The 21,631-nt window shown below is 45.0% G+C and overlaps 1 protein-coding gene across 1 annotated transcript in view; it reads right to left on the bottom strand.

Annotated features, from left to right (window-relative positions):
• ccser1 (coiled-coil serine-rich protein 1) overlaps positions 1 to 21,631 on the bottom strand; it is a 444,926-nt gene that overhangs the window by 43,862 nt on the left and 379,433 nt on the right. The window contains exon 11 of the mRNA XM_042337524.1: positions 10,560 to 10,637. Coding sequence (XP_042193458.1) covers positions 10,560 to 10,637 — 78 coding nt within the window. The remainder of the gene's footprint in view (positions 1 to 10,559; positions 10,638 to 21,631) is intronic.

Raw genomic sequence — 21,631 nt, 5'->3', positions numbered from 1 at the left:
CATGATGGGCTGAATGGCCTCTTTCTGTGCTGTAGGATTCTATGAACCTATAACCCTGCTCAAGCCTTTGGGCTTTTTCGAAATAGATAATAGTAATTTGTACATTTGTTCTCGTGTCTTTCATGTCAGGAAGATGTCTCAAAGGGCTTCACAGAATGATCTCTAAAGTGGAGTGACGATGTGTTTTATGGGCGAACGTGTTGGCCAATTTGTACGCAGCCCCATGTCCCACAAACAGCTTGAAGTGAACGACAGATTTTATTTGGGAATCCTTGGCCAGGACACCAGAGGAAGTTAACTCCACTCCTGAGATTAATAAGAAGTCCTTCTGCCTCCATAGCAAAGCAGATAAAACACTCGCGACAGAAGGAGTCGGTGCTGTGGCCGTTAACTCATTCAAAACAAGAATTGGGTAAATAACGCATTTACGGAACAAAGTATCAGAGGATACAGGGATCAGGAGATGATCAAATTGCACTACAGAACACAAAGATTCCTACACTGCTGGAGTCGTGATGTGTGTGTGGAGGGGGAGGTGAAGGGGGGAGGGCAGTATAGGTCTGTTGAGAGAAAGTGACCAGATTTTAGTCGTAAAAATAATGGATATGGGGAAACGGATGAATAGTTGGCAATTAGAAAGTATACCTATGCATAATATTCCCGGGAGCAGATGTGTGACATCCACATTAGGCTCTGGACCGTTGAAAGGAACAAATTGATGATAATAATAATCCTTGTATTTGATGTGGCGCCTATTCACGAGGTCAAAATGTCTCGAAGAGCTTCACGAAATATATTGCAACGTGGATTGACCGTATATTTTGTGGGCCAAACCCGGCAGCCAACTGCGCACAGCAGCGTCTCACAAGCATTCGGGGAATCGAGTGAGCATTAACCCTGGAAAGCGATCCACCAATCGACTATCAACTGGGTTCCCACTTTACTGCCGGGTAAACAGAGACGTGCGGAGTAAGGAAACTTGCTCTAAGGTTCGTCCCCGCCCGGGATAGGCTTGAATGGCTTTTTCCTGTTTTGTGCCATGCTGTGTTCTCGCAAGTGGACCGGAGAATTGTTGTCAGCTGATGATCAGCTCAATTCATTCAGGAGAAAAGCATCTAAATTCATTTACTCTGGGCTGTTTGTGAATCACTGGGCTTGCAGACCCTAACAAATAGATTTCTCAAACGACTTCCGCAGTGAAGTGCCGCCAAATAACATAACAGAATAATATTTAATCCCCCCCTAGTCAGAGTCTTACAACGCTGACGGAACCTCAGGGAACCTTTTCACCCGTTCATTCCAAACAACCACAAAAAACAGCAGAAACAAAAGGCACAGATGCGAAATTCATTGCTTTCGATGTAGAAATATTGACACATCCATGAATGGTTATAAATGGCACATCGTAAAAATGGTCTTCTAGATGTCTCAAAGCGCTTCACGGAATATACTGTTGAGGGAATTGACTGTATATGTTGTGGGTGAAACGGCGGCAGCCGATTGCGCGCAGCAGTGTCGAAACAAACAGTCGCGGATTGTAAGTGACCAATTTTATTATTGTTCTCTTTTTTTCTTGAGGGATTATCATCAGGCTGTGTGTGGAGTAAGCAAACTTGCCCGAGGTTTGGCCCTGCCGGGGATCGAACCCAGGTCTCTCGCTCGCGAGGCGAGTGCTCTAACCACTGAGCTGCAGGACTCCTAGAAAAAGGAATGTATCGCCTGCAAGACAGCATCATTACGTCGACGTGTGCGAACCGTGCTGTCGTGCCTGTGGAGTCGTACCCCAGTACAATTCAATGCCATCTGGAGAGGAGGAGAAAATATTCTAATGGGAGAGTAGCTGTGTGAAACCCATTTTAATAAAGCTGGAGGAAAGGCCTTCTGGGCAAGAGTATAATGAACCAACACTTCACATATATCTCCAAGTGTACATAAAATCTACCTGCCGCTCCTTTGTTAGGTTCATACATCTTAACATGAATTTGGATGTATTGTTCATATTCAACAAGGCTCATCTTGGTTTCCACCACATTTCCTGAGCAGGTGAACTGTCCGCAGGTGAATTGAGAGTGGCAGGAACACTGGGTATAACACACGCATGCGCATACTTTTGGAAGAAAGGATGCTTATTTTGCCACGTGATTCAAACCACAGATCTGCTGGTGAAAAACATACAGAGGATGATTCAAGACACGTGCTTTCTGAAGATGAAATCAACCAGTGAGTTGTGGTATGCAATTTCAATCCACCCGCAGATAGCCCATCAACTTGGGAATTTATATTCCAGTGTTTCCGTCTCGCGTTTCTTTTTAAATAAGGCACATCCAAATCTGATCTTATTGACTTGATTCGCTGCACGTGAAAATCAGACCTAGCTACAGGGGGCGGGAAGAAAATCACTCATCAAACGATGCCGACAGAAAACACGAGAATGTGAAATGAGTTTCTCTTCTGGTGAACATGTGCGCTCACTGAAGATAAGGAGTGTTGAAGGAACTGAATGCTTTTCCGCTCGCCGCACCCAGCATAGGAACATCGGGACACTGTTGATATAAATACGCACAGTCGCAAAATTTAACAGCATATCCTGTGAAGCACTTTGAGACGTCTCAGCGACTTGATAAGGTGATGTATCAAATGCAAGGGTTATCATTATTTTTTGCGGTGCACATTTCACCCTATGAAGCTGGAGCCCGGCCTGTTTATTTGAAGCAAGAAGCAAAGGTAATTGAATGAAATATTTGGAGACGATAATTTTTGGAATTGTTTTTCAGAAGGCGGCTTCAATTGAGGAGACTTGTAATTAATTACCTCTGTAAAATAAAAGTGGCTAGAAGAAAACCCTGTGTTTATTTTAAACCAGGTAATGTGACTTCAAATGCTTTATTATGTGTCAGGCTATGATTTCTTTTAATGAGCACATGTTGGAAAAATAAAGGCTCTGATCAAAGCGAGTGACAAACACGTGTAAGAGCCTTTTGACTAAAGGAGAGGACTATTACCACTCCCTTTTTCTTTTATTTGAGGCCCTCCGAGTGAATTTTATCAAATAAGTAGCACATCAAAGATCATTAATGCAAAAGCACTCTCTTTGATAGCCGTCTCCTTTCAGATGTCACAAAGGCATCAGCTGCGAGTGTCACTGATCCAGAAATCGACGTGACCAGCGATGCTATCCCTTAAGAGTGAATGCGCGATAGGGCATTTTACAACCAAGGCCATGCTTTGACGTATCAGTATTCTTCGATGTTCATGCGCAAATTAGTCTTGCTGCACGATGTTTATCCAGGTATCATTTCGTAATGACACAGCAAGGCAGCTTAAACATATTGCCCACATTTTACAAGTTCGATTTTTTTTTTATTTTGAAATACTCCTACGCTTTCCCGCAACGTAACACCTTTCCAGGAGTTATCAGCCGCCCACACTCTGTCTGAGACGACAAGTATCGGAATAATAAACAGTGTACGGCCCACCGGTGTCACGCCTTCCTCTTTCTAGACGTGTTTGCAAAAGAGAAGAGGTTAACTTCCCGCAAGAACGAATAATTTTTAAAACGCCGTTCTACAATGCTTTGCTTCATTAATTGGAACAGTGTTGTCCCACACTCATTTTTTTTTAGATATCGGTTAGTTAGGATTGTAAAATGGAAATTTTACGCGAATAAAAAAAATGATTGCAATCGTAACAAACCAATTAAAAAAAAAGTGCTTCTGCGGCTGATGATGATACGACGCAGTGTGAGAAGCACTGGAGAATCCTGCAATCTGGGGCTAATTAATCTTTCAATGAGAAAATCAGAGATCAGCCAACAGTCCCTGCGGAAATGATATCGACTGCCTGCCCTGCCCTGGTCTGGCCTGTCCTGGCCTTCAAGGTGATGTCCTCAAAGCACTGCTGGAGCTCTGAACTGTGGAGAGTTTCACATAATCCACGAAGCACCGACGTGGAGAGTAGCTCCAGGTCCTTGGCGGAGTGCGAGAGCTCCCGAAGCTCAAAGCCCTAAAGACACAAACAATTTTGTCACCCGCCAAACCTGCAACTTCATACTGGTACAATATCCACGTTCCCAGTTATCGTGGATGATAGGGACCCAGCTCACCGAGCTTCCACTGGACAAATATAAATCGGACCTAAAGAGATCCCACTCGCAGCATTCGTACAACCTCGTAACACGCAAGATCCAGTCAGAGGCGTCAGAGGGGCGACGGAATTGAGTTGTGTAAAACAGTTTGATCTCTAAACTCCAGGATGTGTTGCTGCTGACCCTCTAGAAGTCTGCTCGGATGGCAATTTCAGTTCCTCCTCCCCCTCCTCCCCGGTCTGTGGTTTTATTGGAAAATCTAAAAGCCCGACTTTTATGCAAATCCTAACCATCCAGTCCATGTTCAGCAGAAGGGTATAATTTTTTACACTGATTGTTTTAGCGAGCCAAAAGAATATTACTTTGACATTGTGCAGTCCAGGTTACGGAAGGACTTCTCAACGAGCTTCACAGGATTTACTATAAAGTGCAGTACCTGTTTATTTTCTACGCCAACACAGCAGCCGGTTCGGTACAGCAAAGTTGCACAAACGACCAAGTAGTAAATAGTTTCTTTTAGTTGGGGGAGTGTCGGCCAGGACACCAGGAGAAACTCCCTTCTCTTTTCGAATAGTGCCGTTTAATGCCCACAGTTTAACATTTCAGCTGAAGGACGACAGGTCCAACAAAACAGCACACCATCCCCCACCACCAGTACTATACATTGGTCAGTCTGGATTATACGTGGTCTTAAACCCGTAACCTTCAGATTCAACTAAATGCAAGAGTGCCTCCAAAATGAGCCATGCTGACATTCCTCACTCCAAACTAGTCATGCGTGTGTACCTTTCAGTCGGGTTCTCCTGAACCATTTTTCCTCAAGTCGTGGTAACTTTCCTCATTCCGTCCGGTAAAAGGGCATTGAACTGCGCAATTTAACTCACCCTCCGCACCCATCGTGGAAGTTAGGGTCCACTCTGCGATGCGTGCAAACCAAATGCATTGCGTTAATTGCAACTTCCCGTTTGTATCTCTAATTTGGCGACTCTCACGGACAAAGCGAATCACCACTCCAAAGTTGGCCTCTTCTCCTCAGTGTTTTGGATGCTGCCTTTCCCGTTCTTTGACGACCTGAGGTTTGCGATACGTTGCCCACGGATTTTGCCAACCAGTTGCAATCAAAGCATCAAATGGAGTCTGTGGACATCATATTGTTCACCTCCGTAGCTTGACCAATATCATTAATATCAAAAACTCTTAGCCGCTGTGTAGCTCCCACTGTGGCTTTCAACTTCTGAAACACTATCCCAAACTCTTGAATGGGATTACAAGAATGGGAAAGCAAACCCCAAGCGTAGTGACTTTCACTCAAGTGCCATATGTTTGCTTCCTTGTTCCGTGCACGACTGCTCATATGATGAAAGCAAATCACAGCAAACTGTAACAAATCGAGGTAGAGATTCAACAATTAACTGTAACTTTTAGAATAAAATAATCCTTGCATTTATGATATCTTATCGCGGCGTCAAAATCTTTCGAAACACTTCACAGGATTTTTACTCTGAACCTCAGTGCCTTCAGACAATCTTACCAACATGAAAGGCTCTTTTAAATGCAGTGAGAGTCATGAATAATCAGCGATTATTGTCGTTGACTGTATAACTGTATATTTTGTAAGCGCAACAAAGCAACCAACTTGGACACAGCAATGCCTCCCAAACAACCATGAAATGAATGACTAATTTTATCTGCAGGACCGTCGTCCAGGAGAACAGGAGAAATTCCTTTCCCTTTTTTTTTGCTTGGTATCGTGAAACCTTTAACGTCCACCTGAACACGCAGACAGAACTTCGCTTTAACATTTTTTCCAAAGGACGGCACCTTTTCCCTGAGCAGTGCATTCGAAGTGTCAGCCGAGACTGTAAGCTCAAGGTCCAAAACATGGAGCTCGAACCCACAACCTTCTGACTCAGAAGTGAGCGTGCCACCCACTGAGCAAGCCTGACACCTTCAGGAACAGATTAGAAGTCGAATGAATTAAACCGAGGCACTCACCAGCGACCCACTGTGGGGTTTTCAGCAGGAAAGAGAGATTAAAGTGACTCAGTCACTCACTAACCTAGTAATCTCCACACCGTTCGCGGGCTGCTTCCAGAAGCGGCACGACAAAGCTGCTCATCTCACGTAGGTTGACGCCCAACCGTCAAGCTGAATGCAGCGACAGTGAGGAATGAATCAGCCAACACACTTCAACACTCAGAGCTTCTTCAAGAGCACAACGGTCGAAGAAGTCTTTGAACAACCCTCTTCCACTCGGGACAACCCTAACCCTAATAAGAGCATTACGCTCTTCTGGAGCATTCCCAATGAGTTCAACCGCGGTCTTCAAATGGGCGAGCACGCTTTCTTTCCGGATTGTTATACCGGGCTGCAACATCGCACCACTCTTAAGGGCAACAAATAATCAATTGCGCCAACTCGTAAACTGCAGCGATAAGCTTTGCCTCACTGACTAACTCACAAACGACTGTAGCAAATGGAGTCCGGAACAAGACCATAGCTTCAAGCGGTAGATTCGGATTGTACAATGTTGATTTTTTTTTCCACTATTATTATTGTCGCGAATATCCAGCTCTTTACCCTCTACATGTGACACCGTACTTTTCTTGTACTCAGTTGTTGCACACAAAAATACAGCCCCCCCCCATCCCCCCCCACTCCACTCGCCCCCACCCAGGAGGATATAATTTGTTAAATACCATAATGAAGATATTTTAATGGAAAAGTTTAAAGAGCTAATTATCGCTTAATGTTCCTTAAAGGTGAACTGATCCCCAGTGGCAACATTACTTATTATATTACTCATAATCGCCCCATTTAATTACAAAAATTGCTTTCCATTTGTTTTGTATTACTCGGTTATGCTCCTCTGTGCCCATTCACTTAGACCACCAAAGTTGCTGCATGACAGGCTTACTTTGGGCCATTAAGAATTAATGGAGTCACTGAGGACTCTTTAAGTCCTGAGCCGCTTCCTTTATTCCGTTCGCGGGTGACAATATGAGAGCCGAAGAACTATTTGATCGTACAGTGGATCTCCGCTGTAAGGCAGTGACCAGCAGTGATCCCGAAAATCCATATGAAACTGCAATATAACGGGGCTGTGAAAGTCCATTTCATTGCCCTTTTTGGCTTGTTCCAATGCACCAACCATTTTGCACGGGCGTAACACAAAGGCCGACTTCTGAGTCTTGAGTTTGCTATCAATGTGACTTTCTGTCATGTGCGGGAAGTGACAGGCCTCGCAGTGACCTCGTGGAATGAAAGTCAACCGCTTTTAGCATTCTGGACTCTCTCACAGTAATACAATGGGGAGGAAGGGTGTGGGCGGTTGCTGGGTAGGTAAGTGGGGTCTCCTTGGAGGTGAACTGGCTCGATGGTGACATGCTCAGCATGTCAGGAATTGAGTCAACCCTCTGTGGCGGTCTCGGTGGTCTGTTCCCTGAGCCAGGCAGGTCTGTGGTACTCCAGGGCACTGCTGATGACAGCCCAAGGCCCATCGGTAGGACTTGGAAGGGTCCCAGTCATGGCACGCAGGGATTCTTCCCACTAAAAGCCCAAACTCTAACAAGTAAGATGGTTCCAGACACGTGTATTCGTTGGCAAGCTGTGTTATTTCATGATTTTAGGGGTGAAAAATGTGGTAATTATGACCAGTGATACCACACCACCAGAAATCACAGTCATACAATAACAAGAATGAAACCCACAAAACCCAAGTATTGGGCAAACGGTACCCAATAAGAAAACAAAAAACTCCTGAAAGTTGAAGTCAAATGTGCACTCGCTGGGTTTATCCAATACCATCGATGGGTTCATGCTGCGTGTTTGACAATCATTCACCAGAAGATGTGCCGCACGAATGGGGATCGGGCCAGCCAGCGGGAAAGCCATTGGATTTCCGTACCCAGAGACCCGCAGGTTTTCACCCCTGAACAAAAACACACACGTCTTTAGATAACAAACACAAATAACACAGTCACTCCACTAACAGTTGTTACCTGTGCAGCGCTTTCCGATGACCACCCAATATGGAAGGTGCTACACCTAATGTAAGGATTATAATCCTTAGCGTAATTATTATTATTAGTGAACACGGATGGGTGAAAAATCTCAGCAGCTTCTCACCCAACCTTCTCACCCAACCCAAATTTTGAAAGCTCTCAAGCCGCCCCTGACCATCCAGGGAGTCCTGCGGGTCAAGAGACTCGAGCAGATGACAGTTCCATGTTTCTATTATGAACAACTTAATTGTGGGTTATTACACCGGTATTATAGACAGCAGCTGACATCTGTGTTCTGCTGAGGTAACGGATCCACACGTTCACAGAACTCGGCAACCTGCGCTTTTTCTTTGAACAGCAACGATGTAGAGCGAAGAGTATAAATCAGGCTTCCCTCTCCGTCCAGCTGCACCACTGGGAGCAAAGAAGGTTCACTCTGGCTGTAAGCACAGCACTAACCTTCTGGTAAATGCAGCAAAGGAATTCTCTCCTTCTCAGTCTGGTTTGTCAGTCCTGACATATCTCAATCAAGCTTCTCCTGATCATCCGAACATCCACCCCCTTGTCTCGAAAGCACCACATTAAATTTTACGAGCAACTTGACAACATCTTTGTTTAAAATAGTCTTTGTTTTTGTTTGAAAGAGTCTCGATTAACCGTAATTGTTCGCATGAAAAACAAATGCAAAACCACAAATTCCGGGCACTAATCAGACGACAGGCGGAAAAAAATAGTCTTTGCAACATTTTCCCTTCACGCAGGGAGCTTTCCATCAGGTTGTCACATTTCCTTCTCTATCTCATGAAACGGATTAAGAGCCCAACATGGGTTTGCATTTAGAAAATTGTAACGTGTCGATTAATTAGTAAGTTACCGGCCATGTTTGCTGGAGGTGGGACCTTTGCTCCCAGCCTATCTCCAGCCGAGTTGCCTGGTTGATATCTGACTAGCATGTGTCTGCCCGGGTAGTGAGCAGCAGTTTCACCCGGAATTTCTGGTCTAGTAAAGAAACACACCATGTGGCTAACCAGCAGCGAAACAGCCTTTTTTTTCACGCCATTATTCTTGCTGCGATCTTCGTTCTCTGACCATCAGACCATTTGGAATTGCCTTTCACAGAACGGTGACCCAATTACACCAACGACCTCTTCTGGCTGCGCTCAAATGACAATTTCGCCGTTCGCAGAGAAACACCACAGTGTGCAAAGATGCTATTGAGCTGTGGGGTGGGGAAGAGATTTGAGGTGTATGTTTCCCCCACCGCATCAGCACAACGATTCGTATGAAACCCACCCCAGCAACTTCACCTAATTGTTTCTCAAATGAATACTTTGTGGCTGGGAGATTTGACAGAATTGACTTTGGCTTCCATTCAACTTGGAGCAGTGGGTATTATGCCTTGCGTGCAGGTTTTCATATTTTAGCAGCAGGAAACTCGCTCCAGCCTCACCAACATATCATCGAAAAAGCAAAACACAGCTGGTGAATTTTATAATTGCTCCTTTGCCAAATTAATGACAGGCCGTTTCCAGTCAAGTGCTATTTCCCAATAAGAAAGGAGATTGGAGGCGAGGGTGTAATCGAGAGACAATTTCGAGCAGGCTGAAATTGGTGCCTTGTCTTGTAACCTATGCAGGGACATGTGTAAAAACAGGGAGAATCTAGTCTGTTGCCCGCCCGCTGCAAGGCAGAATGAGGAGCTCAGTTCAGTTCGAAACCAATCTCGATCTCTCAAACCTGACACTTACCTGGAACTGATAACACTGCCCAGCCCCTTAAGTGGGATACCAACCACTCTTAAGTTTGTGTGCAGTTAAACCGCTGCCATCCGCCAACCGGGAGCGCTGATGGTGTGGTTCAGAAATTCAGCGCCGTGAACACAGTTTCACTGATGTCACCGATGGGAACGTAAGGCAGAGTGGCGGAGGTTGTTGCGGGAGAGGTACGGGAAGGCAGGGTGGGGTGGTGGGGCGGAAGCAGGCTGGTGAGGAGTCTGTCACATCTGGGAAGCGCCATTTAGTAATTATCAAATCGATTGCTGAAATCCTTTCGGTAAACCAGCCTGACATTTACCTCTGTGACCTGACCAAGCTGAGTCCGGTCACCTCATTTCTCAAGTCACTGGCTAGGTAGGACAGATCATCATTTTTAAGGTTTGATTGCAATAAGTCTTTCATTCGGGTATCTTTTTTTAAAAATCCTTTTGACTTAACTTGCACCACTGTATTTACGGGCAAAAACAAGCAATTTAGCGAGCTGTAGCCCAGCTCTTGTACACCCTGATCTGTAATTAACTAATTCCGAAGTAGGAGGTCTTAAAACCCAACGGAGGAACAAACAAAAAAGACGGACGTTATTTCTCCGCACCCCATTAAACACAGGCACGAGAACAGGCAAGAAGCACACACACAAATAGGCCGGGTGTGATCGGAGCAACAGGGAGCAGGTAAGCAAGGCAAGCAGGTACTCACATCGTGACTGCTGATTTCTGTCTGCGTGCATTTGTCCGCTCGTGACGAGATCGCTTTCTTTGACTGTTGCTTCTGTTCCTGTCACAAACAGAAGTGACATGCGTTTCACAATCGTGCACATTTACCCGCGACACAGAGACATATCAAGCCACACTCGACTTTCCGGTGAGGCAACTCGAATCTTCTGGCGGTGGATGTTCCACTCGGGTTCACGCTATGTTCTTAGCATTTCCCGGGTGGGGCGAAACCTCAGGCAAATTTCCTCGCTCCGCACGCCTCTGTTTACCGAGCATTTATTCGGAACCCGGTTGTTAAGACGTTTGGAGGATCACTTGCCGGTGAAAATCCCTCCCCAACAAACAAAAAAAAATTGGTCATTCAATCCTCGACTGTCTGTGGGGACGCTGCTGTGCGCAATTGGCTGCCGCGTTTCGCCCACAACGTTTACAGTCAGTTCACTTTACAATGTGTTCTGTGAAGCGCTTTGAGATATCTTAACGTTGGGATAAGGCGCTGTTATCAAAGGCAACAGTTATTATTAACATTTCAGAGCGAGCCAGTACTTGGCAAGACCCTAAATAAAGGACGTAGTTCTCAAGAAGTACAGAAAAGCAGCTTCAAAGGTGAGACAGAATTCAACAATCGCCAACTCTCGGTTGCTCTGCAATGATCAGGATCTGGAGTAAATCTAGATCCGGGTGGATTTTCTCCCCAACAGTCATTTCGATAGTTCATTACATAATGGCCATCTGCAATGCGAGGTGGAGGCAACTGCGAAAATCTTTGGAGCTAAAATCGCAATGTTTCAAAAACAGCTTTGATATAATAATTTATAATTCCAGTCTTTCACGTTCATGGGTACAAAGGGGAAGAAGGGAGGAAAGAACGTCAAGGTGTGACCAGCAGGAAATCCAGAAATAACATTGAGGAAAACAGGTGAAGACTTTAAGCAAACCCTCACTTTATTAGGCGTTACTCGTTGAGTTAGGAAAGCTCACCAAGTCCTCAGAGAAAGTTCCGCAGTGATTGAAGTTGATCGTGTGGGATATAAAATGCTTTCACCCTCTCGCAAACAAAGCAATACGTGTGTTGCAGGTCAAGAACACGGGACAAACCGGGAGTGTTTCTTATTGTATTAATCAGCTGCTGGTCTCAACAATTAACCGTTGTCCGGAAGTCATAATTACATGAAATGGAACAGGAAAAATAGAAATGCAACCGACCTTTTCTTTGCAATGGAAGAAGACACCAAAAAAAAATACACACGATGCTTTGCACGACCTCCGCACTTCCAGAAAAAAAATGTTTATAGACTCAAGACGATTGACTACAACTATGTTGATGAAATGCGAAACAAGACAATGAAACGAAGCAACACAATGAATGTGGACTGTCTATGTTCGAAATCTCTTTAGCTTGACAGGTCGATAATGAAAAACAAACTTCCTGAATCCAGACCTATTGAGAGATGGAGGCGAACGCCTACCATTGGAGTCCAAAACGACCTTTAATTTCTCAAACAGACTCACCAAAAATTCCAGGTCCATTTGCGGAAACGCTCTGGTTAAATTCTGGTGTTTTAAGTGCCACAGTGTTGAACCTTGTACATCATTAAAAATGCATTCTGCATCTAAACCTCGGACTGGAATGGCTTCGAACTTCACTCAGAGGGAGCAATACAAAATCGCAAATGCCTTTTTACTTGGTCGGTGCAATTCATCCACGTGTAATTCACTTCCCCCGCAGGCCGAGTACAACAACAACAACACATTGCGTTTGTATTGCTCCTTTCGCGTCGGAAAACATCTTGCAAAACCCCCCCCCCACCCCACCGTTTCGAGCGCAGAATAAATTTACTGAACATTGCATTAAGCTCCGGCTTGATTAGTGTGCAACTGTTGAAAGACATTTCGGATTACAACAGACACGTATCCCCTGCTGTTGACAGTTTTAATATAACATTCATAACTATTAAACTTTTAGTAGCCTTTTGGCAGGTGTCCCTTACAGCCCTGTAATAAAACCTACAAAGTACCAGCTCAGGATATTACGTGAGCTATTTAAACTCCTTTCCGAATATGAAAGATTTATAACTCACGAGCACTGCCGGAGAGTGTGCGTTCCAGTGGACTTTTACACGAATGAAAGATTGTGAATAATTTGCTCTCGGTGGTGCCATATTCCATTAGTATTAGGGTTGATTCATTTTCACTCAAACTGTGTCGCGAGACAGAATAAAACAAAGAAAGTCATACTTTTTGCGTCAAGTTTGTTTCGGCAGAAGTTCTCTTACTATTTGAGACATTAAGACGAAGGTTCCTAAACTGATCAGCGTTTTGTTTCGCCCAGCTAGCGAAATAGCAAAGATAATAACTATTAATAATAATAATAATAATCCTTGCATTTGATATAGGACCTTATCACCTCTTCAAGACGTCTCAAAGCGCTTCACAAATTCGCGAGTAACTTCACTGACTTACTGTAAAGCGAATTGACTGCATATTTTGTGGGCGAAACGCGGCAGCCAATTGCGCACAGCAGCGTCACCGCAAACAGTCGTGGATTGAGCGACCAATTTTTTTGTAGGAGTTATTACCTCCCGGAAAAGCGATCGATCCGCCAATCGACTAACAACCGGGTTCCTACTTCCTGCTGGATAAACAGGGGGCGCGAGGAGCAAGGAGACTTGCTCAACGTTTCGCCCTACCCGCCCGGGAATCAAACCCAGGTCCTCTCGCTTGCGAGGCGAGTGTTCTAACCACTGACCTACAGGACTCCACAATGCAGTTACCCTGTTAAATCAATACAACAACAACAAGATTCCATCTATAGAGCGCCTTTCACGTCGGGAGGACGGCCCAAGGCGCTGTACAGTTGGGTCAGGACCCAAGCAGTGGGGAAATGGTCAGGGTGAGGGGAGGGAAGGGAGGGAGTGAGGAGGGGGTAGAGAGTGGAGAGGGGAGCTGAAGGCACGGTCAAAGAGAAACAACAAGGAAATGGAAACAACATTAAACATTACTGTTGGGTAACATAAATCTGCCACGTTTAACGTTTGGGCGTCTTTGTACCTAGAGTTTAGACTAAACTAATTGTGAAGGAATCTATTTCTCCCTCTTCGGTCACCTTCCGTCCATCACTCCTCAGCTATGCGTAGAACTGACTGCAGGTTCAGCGCTCCAAGACACAACCTCACGTGAAGAGCGCTCTTTAAATGCAAGTTGTTGTTGGTTTCCTATGGTGATATGTCACTTCTCTGCTAGGTTTTTTTCTGCAGGATCTCCAGGCTACCTATCTCCTGTGTGTTTTGTAGGCAAATACGGCAGCAGAGTTGGTGTCAGATCTATGAATTTGTTTAAAAAATTGGGGGATTGTCGACCAGGACACCGGGTGAAACTCTTTTCTTTTTTCAAACAGTGACATGGGATCTTTACCATCCACCTGAACAGGCAGACGGGACCTTGGTTTAACACCTCATCCGAAAGACTGAACCTCCGACAAATGCAACCCCCCAAGCACACCCCCCACCAACCCGCCCACCCTACCTACCAGCACTGCATTGGAGTGTCGGCTTAGACTATGTAAAGATACTTGAACACGATTCCAAAAGGAGAGACAGGAGTTTCTCTCACTGTCTCGATCATCAATTGTCATTCCCCTCAAGGCTCTCAGCGCAAGTAGATACCGTGTTTCCTCACCAAAAAAAACAGTCACTACATTTGCCAGGAGTTTCTTGTGAAGTGCTTTTAAGAAGCACTCTTAAAAACGCAAGTTCTCCCTTTTTTTCTTATTCTAACTCACAGGTAGCCATTATTCACGAGCAGTTATGTAATCATTCTTTGTGAAAACATTTCTTGTAACTGGCCTCTGGCTACACAGGATCCTCTTTACCTAAACGTATGGTGACACTGCTCTTGAGCGAAAGCACGAAGAAAAAGCTTTTTATTTTCTGGAAGAATGATCAATTTTGCATTAGTGGAGGCGATATGTACGTGGTGAAACCTTTAAACGGTAGCTAACATGTAACCATGCCAAATAATAGGCATTTCATTCCTACGGACGGAAAGTTTGTGAGCTTGAAGGCAAATTACTTCAGCTATTTCTTTAGGCTTCCATTTTAACACAGGTTTACAATATAGGGATACGAAGGAAGGCTTCATAGGATGGTATGATAATGGTTCTCCTGTGCGTGTCTTAAGTTTCCTCTGTTTCTGTCCTTCATGTGTGGGGTTGTATGAATTGTAACCAACTGAATTGCTCTGTCTTTGGGGGACAGGGTTATCAACACTGGACGTCTGGGAGTGCTGCAAACATATGTGATGTTGAATGTCATGAGTTTCCAATTGTCCGGCTTATCTATATCAAATGCCCTCAGCAGCCTCTTTCGTGTGCATGACCAATTTCAGCTACAACAGGCTTTGCTCCTTCCGCGCAAATATTTACTGATTTCACAGGCACAGAATGACCATGCTCAAACTAACCCCGGCTGGCAACAACACATCGGGAAATCGCTCTTCGGGCTTCACGAAACAAGGGCGGAGATATCTCAACAATCTCACAAAACAGTAGTTTTTTTGTTAGTAATGCAGGGCACAAAACAGTCAGATCTGCTCTCTGTCTCTGTCAGGTCCCCCCTCTCGATCTGACTTCTTTATTTGCCGCAGAGCCGCAACAGTTAAACCATTTCTGAGTCTTCCTCTTACACCCAATATCAAAGATGCAGCAGCAACAGTGATACCACGTGTGTCTATCCATGAACTCATGTTCATTTCCTTCCATAGTTTTCACTCTCCTTTCTTCTCCTCCTCTCATACGCACATCACCACGCTCCTCACAAAGTCCACTGGCTCTCTGACTGCCAGTGGATTGATTTCAAGGTCCTTACCCTCACCTACCCAAGTCCCTCCACACCCCAGGAACATCTCTCTGATCTTCAGCCCCTTTGAACATGTTAAATCAGGTTCCAGGAGTCTGGACCTGCCTCTTCCAGCGAGCACTTTCTGAATACAACCCCTGTTGCAAATAGACTGAACTCCAACCGTTAAGGTAGATAGTGGGGCCTGAAATACAACGTTCACAAACCAGAAGTTGCGAAATGTGAAATGTTGCGACTGAAATTGTGAGGTTTTCTAAAATAAACCAGGACCCATAGTGTCGACAGAGCTATTTTGAGGTCTGCACTTTGCATCCTGACACGTTATCAGCTGAGAAATGAATGGCTCAGAACAGCTGATAAAATGATGGAAGGTAACAACGCTGTCTACAAAGATTGCGACTTGTTCATTTCTATCTAAGTAAATTTGTTAGTGAACTGCACAATTTCGGACTCAAACCAATGTCTGCAGTGACTGCTTAGCTTCAACTCACCCAAAATTCCCCCCGGCATTGATCCTCACCCACACCACCAACAACTAACCTTTATAACACCTGCATTTGCATTCATATAGTGCCCTTCACGTGGGGTTGTGTCTCAGAGAGCTTAAAACTCTCCATACGCACATCACCTTAGTCCTCACAAATTCCTCACAAATTCCACTGGATCTCTGTCTTCCAGTAGAGTGATTTCAAGGTCCTTACCCTCACCTACCTAAGTCCCTCCACACCCAAGGACCATCTCTTTGATCTTCTGCCCCACTCCTCTGATCACCCTCAACCACGAGGTAAACTTGGCTATTGATGGTGGTTGCAGAGAAGGCCACCAACCTCTCTGCTCCACCATTGATAGCCAAGCCTTCATATCCTATCTCCTAATCTCTGGATCTACCTCTCCATCTTACCCCATCACTATCTATCTGTAAGTCTTGCCTTCTTTGACCGTGTCCATGGTCCACCTCCCCATTTGCCCCCTCTACCTCTCCCATTTTCCTTTGCTCGGTACCCGACTTGCTCCTGGCAAAGTCATCTAAGGTACATTACCCTACATGAAGGCCGTTATATAAATACAAGTTGTTTATTGCTTGCGAATGGCACATTTTAGTATGTTAAGGGATACACTCCCTTATATACTGAGGGAGACATTGAGAAACAGCACTGATACACAACTAAAGGAATGATGAAATATAATCCATAGAGACAGAGACACAAATAAAACAGGAGCTCTACTTTTCATTTTACAAGCCTCACGGTGCGTACCTTCATTACCTTTAATTTTTGGCTTTATGCTGTGTCCTGATAAAATATGGATCGATCGCAGTTTCATTAGTTAAATGAGTCTGACATTGGCAGAGGTCGGTTTTTACACAGCGTAAGTCAGTTGAACGTGTACTTCACACGAGGAAACATGTATCACGGTTATGCCTTATAGAGAGAGAGAGAGAGAGAGAGAGAGAGAGAGAGAGATGGCTAAAGTACTGACCAGAGGAATAAAAAGCACCAGGGAAAAGATCACAACAGCAGTCAAATTTGAGTACTGTCAGAACAAAAAACAAGTCCATGCTGAGTTTTTTATGACAATGATTTTCAATCCTGCTGCTCTATAGAAACAGTCTGTTTGAACTGCACACCATTCCCTGAATTAATCACACAAACACATCAAAGATTCTAACGTTTGATTCATAATGTGAGCAGACGCGCTGTGTGGCGTAAGTTTGGAAACTATCAGTACTGAATTTGAAAAGCTTGCGTTTGTTTTTCCAAAGCACCTTATCACATCTAAACAGCTTAAACTGTTTCACGAGCAATGAGAGTAACTGCAATAAGAAGGGCTCTTCAGGCAGCAAAGCCCCACCGAGCGAGCCATGGGATGAATGACAAATTGACCCAGACGGTCATTGGCTCGGACACCAGGAGAAATAGGCTTCTTTACTTAAAGCGTCAGGGGAACTTTGCAGTCACCTGGGCAGGCGGACAACACCTCTGATAATGCAGCCTCAACTAAGTGCATGTAATCTGATTCATATTCGATCATCTCCCTAACCAGTGCCACAGCAGCTTCCACGTAGAATGGAAGCGCTGTTCAAAAAGGCTTCTGCTTTGAATTTTTACATAAAGGTAAACACTCGACGGTTTTGCCTTCGGCAAGAATAGCGAAGTGAAAAATCGAAGTGACGGACGGAATGGGAAAGACAAACTTCTGCTGTGTTGTTGACAGAGTCTTATCCCGCGCCTGCATGTATTTAAAAAAGAACACATCGAGCTTTCCAGGTCACACCAGGAGGTGGTTTCACAATCAAACAGCTCCGAATGGCTACTGTACATATCGGGGTTTCTTGCCGCCACTACAAAGGGGACTTTTGACTCTCAAACTCAAAGATTCCTTTGCAGATCTCTTAAGGCTACTTGTCACCAGGAACATTACAAAACGGATTGGCATTAAATTAAAGGATTCTTGGATTGATGCTCAAAGGAGCTACACTCAAGTGTATCTAAAGTCTTTTGATCACCATCCAAAGGCTTCTGGGATCAATGTTCCATTGTTTCTCCATTGGACGAGTTGGACCAACAATCAAGACTTCACATATCAATACCAAATGCTGTCCCTTCAACTCCGAACACGCAGACAGTGCTTCAAAGTGTCCCCTGTTGGACGCTACAGACTCTGAAAATCAATGCGGAATGATTCCCAGTCAAACCGAACATTATTGTGTGACCAATACGTGAGACGTTTAAGAATTAGATTTTTTCCCTTTGTCCTCAGATCGATACTGAAGATTTCCCCAGCTCAGATAAGACAGGCTCCTCAGATTAGTGCTCAAGGTTTCTTACTCAGTTTCACAACCTTCGCTTCTTCACATCAGTGCTCAATTCTTCCTCAGTCAGATAATTTTACTCTTCGGATCATCGTTTAAGGTTCCTCCCATGAGAAGCTCAAGGTTTCCAGGATCTACAAGCAAGGCTTCCGTTCCGCCAGTTGAAAAATACTTACCACTGTGTGTCAGCAAGGATCAGTGGTGGCACTCTCACCTCTGAGTCAGAAGGTTGTGGAATCCACTTGGAATCACACAGTCTAAGCTGAGACTTTGTTGCAGTGCAGTGCTGGGGGGAGGGGGGTGTTGCACACTCGGAGGTGCCATCCTTCGAATGAGGCATTAAAACCGATGTCTCGTCCGCCTGCTCAGGTCGATGTTTAAAGCATTATTCGAAAAGAGAAGGGCGTTTCTAAAGGAGTGTCTTGGCCAACAATTCCCCCAAATAAAAAATGTGGTCACTCACTCCATGGCTGGTTGTGGGACACTGCTGTGCGCGGTTGGCTGCCTTGTTTCACCCACAAAGGATACAGGCAAAACAAAAACAACAACTCACATTTCTACAGGGCCTTTTATGCCAGGACGACTTCACAAGGCGCTCAACAGTCAGGGATCCGCACCCGAGCTGGTGGTTGGGATCATGAGGGCTGGAGGGCGGGGAGGGTAGGGGTAGGAGGGTGACCGAAGGCACGGTCGAAGAGGAGGGTCTTGAAGAAGGCGAGGGGGAGGGACTGTGGGATGGAGATCCAGAGGGTGGTGGCAGAGTGGCAGAACATGGGGCGGGTAAGGCGGGGGATGTGAAGCAGGCCGTAGCCTGTTGAGCGGAGGGAGCGGGCAGGATGGTAGGAGGTTAAGAGGTCGTAGAGGTAAGGAGGAGCAAGGCCATGGAGGACTTTGAAGGTGAGGACCAGGATCTTGAACTGTATCCTCTGTGTGATGGGAAGCCGGTGGAGTCGGGCGAGGACGGGGGTGATAGGGTCACGGAGCCTGGCGCGGGAGAGGACATGGGGGCTGCAGAGCTCTGTGGATGATCCGCAGCCTATGGAGGGCGGAGTTGGGGAGGTCGACAAGCGAGCAGTTTGGGTAGTGGAGCCTGGACGTTGAATGTAGCCAATGTCAACACGGGCAATTTAAAGTACTGCATTCACCCGAGAGGCCGTTTAAAATTCAGCTAATGCTTCTTGTGAAGTAGGCACATAGACGCCACAAGCTATTAAAAGCCAGGCCCATTCATTGGAACAAATAGCAATAGTAAATCGTGTACTGACGTACCTGTACATGATGTACATTTCAGCAAGCTGTGTCTTTCACTTCCGAGCCGAGGTCTCAGGAGCGCACTGTCACAAACTCTGGTTAGCGGCAGGATTTCCCAGTTCGTGTTCCAGGATTAGTATAGGTGAATACTGCTGTGAACCACCACTTTTTCGAGGCTTCTGTTTATATCAGTTTAAAGGCGACTAATTGATTCAGTTTTCCACGGGACCACCCACCGGCTGATTCACCCGTATTTTAAAATACATCGGACGCCTTCACCACACGTTCTCGCGGATTAATTTCGTGAGCGCAGGACAGTTTTCTCATTGACCCATCGGCACGATGGTATGGTACTTATCCAACCCTTTGCGAACCGATGGACAATATTTGGTTGAAAATCCCAAATTTCTTGTGTCTGCTGGAACAACAGAATAGAGCTGTTGCATAAACTTTGCTATTGATACGAAGGTTTCACTCTGGGATTGAAAAGGCATTTGCCAGGAAAATAGCAGTGTAAATGGTGCTTCACGCTGGAAAAAATTTGTTTCTTTTACGAACCACATAAATGTCGCCTCATAATTTGGCTCTCATGTAACTTCTGTTGGCTGCACACTTTGCTCTACACTTTCAATGTCATTTTTAAAAAAAAAAACTGCTCCTTTTTCCTAGCAGTGGCTTAAAAGGACCATTTTTCAACTGACACTGCCCATCCATCTGTTTTTACAACTCAGAAACAATCCGTTCAGCCCAACTCGTCTATAAGTGTTTATGCTCCCCAAGAGCATCTTTGTTTCCCATTCACTTCTCCGATAACTCTCTTCTCCTTCACGTTTCCTCTTAAAATAAATGCGCTGATGGCTTCGTGCTTTAACCAGAGCTCTTGGCAGGGAGTTCCACATTCTCACAATCCCTTTGCCGAGAGAAGTACATTCGAAACTCTATTTTCGATCTGCTATGACCTTTATCATATTTACACCTCACACCCCTTGTTTTGCACTCACCAACGAATTAAAACTGCCTATTGATGTCCACACTCTGAATCCTATCATAACGTTAAATGTCCCTTCACTTGTTTCATGTCCAGAGAGAAAGACCGCAACTTGTTCAACCTTTCTTGACAGCCGAATCCAACTCAGCCTGGGTAACGTCTCTGGTTTAATTACAGCAGCAATTGCAAACAACTAGGAAATACCACAAGTCAAAATGTATACTGGAGAGTCAAATATATTGCCTGTAGGCATTACATTTCCCACACATTTGCTTAACTATTTAAGTTAAGCGTGGCTTAACTGTAGCTCAGTGGTTGAGCACTCGCTTTGCAAGCTAGAGACCTGAGTTCAATTCCCGGCAGAGGGCGAAACCTCGGGCAAGTTTCCTTACTCCACACAGAGCCTAATAATAATAATCCCTCCAAAACCAAAAACCATAATAAAATTGGTCATTTTCAATCCATGACTGTTTGTGGGACATTGCTGTGCGCAATTGGCTGCCGCGTTCGCCCACAAATATACAGTCAATTTACTTTACAGTGTGTTCTGTGAAGCGCTTTGGGACGTCCTCCCGACGTGAAAAGCGCTATATCAAATGCAAGGATTATTATTATTATTATTATTATTATTTGTGAATTTACGTTTGGAGAAAGACAGTCCAACTTCCAAAGCCGAATCTTGCTTTGCTCAAGTCCCGGTCACAATGCTTTACGATTGAACGATCTGGAGCTACACACCAGGTTTACGTTGCCGTTCCCAAACTTGTCTTGCCTGAAAAAAAGAGAAAACTCCGCACTCCCGCTACTTGAAAGCTGGGAGTGCAACCGGCTCTCTCTGGCATTAAAAAAAAACTGTTTGTATTTACACTGTAGCAGCCAGTAGTGTGACATGTCTTGGTAGTGTGTAGAGAGCTACAGAATTCCATCAGTAGAAAGGCTAATCGTTTGCCCAGGTTGGGGAAGTCGTGTGTGGCGGAGGGGTTGGGGGGACGGGGAGGCTGGAGAGGTGAAGCAAGTCCATTTACACCGATTACGTGACTTAGGAGAAGGAACAACGTACGACAAAAACTAACAGTCGTCTCTGAGGAGTGAGTGGAGACTTGCCTCCGTGAAGCTTTACCCTGGAAGGTTAAATGAATAGAGGAAAG

This window comes from Callorhinchus milii, unplaced genomic scaffold, assembly GCF_018977255.1.
Source record: "Callorhinchus milii isolate IMCB2004 unplaced genomic scaffold, IMCB_Cmil_1.0 Scaffold1, whole genome shotgun sequence".
Lineage (NCBI taxonomy): Eukaryota > Metazoa > Chordata > Chondrichthyes > Chimaeriformes > Callorhinchidae > Callorhinchus > Callorhinchus milii.
The sequence above is the reverse complement of the archived record's forward strand: the minus strand, read 5'-3'. Positions and strand labels throughout refer to the sequence as shown.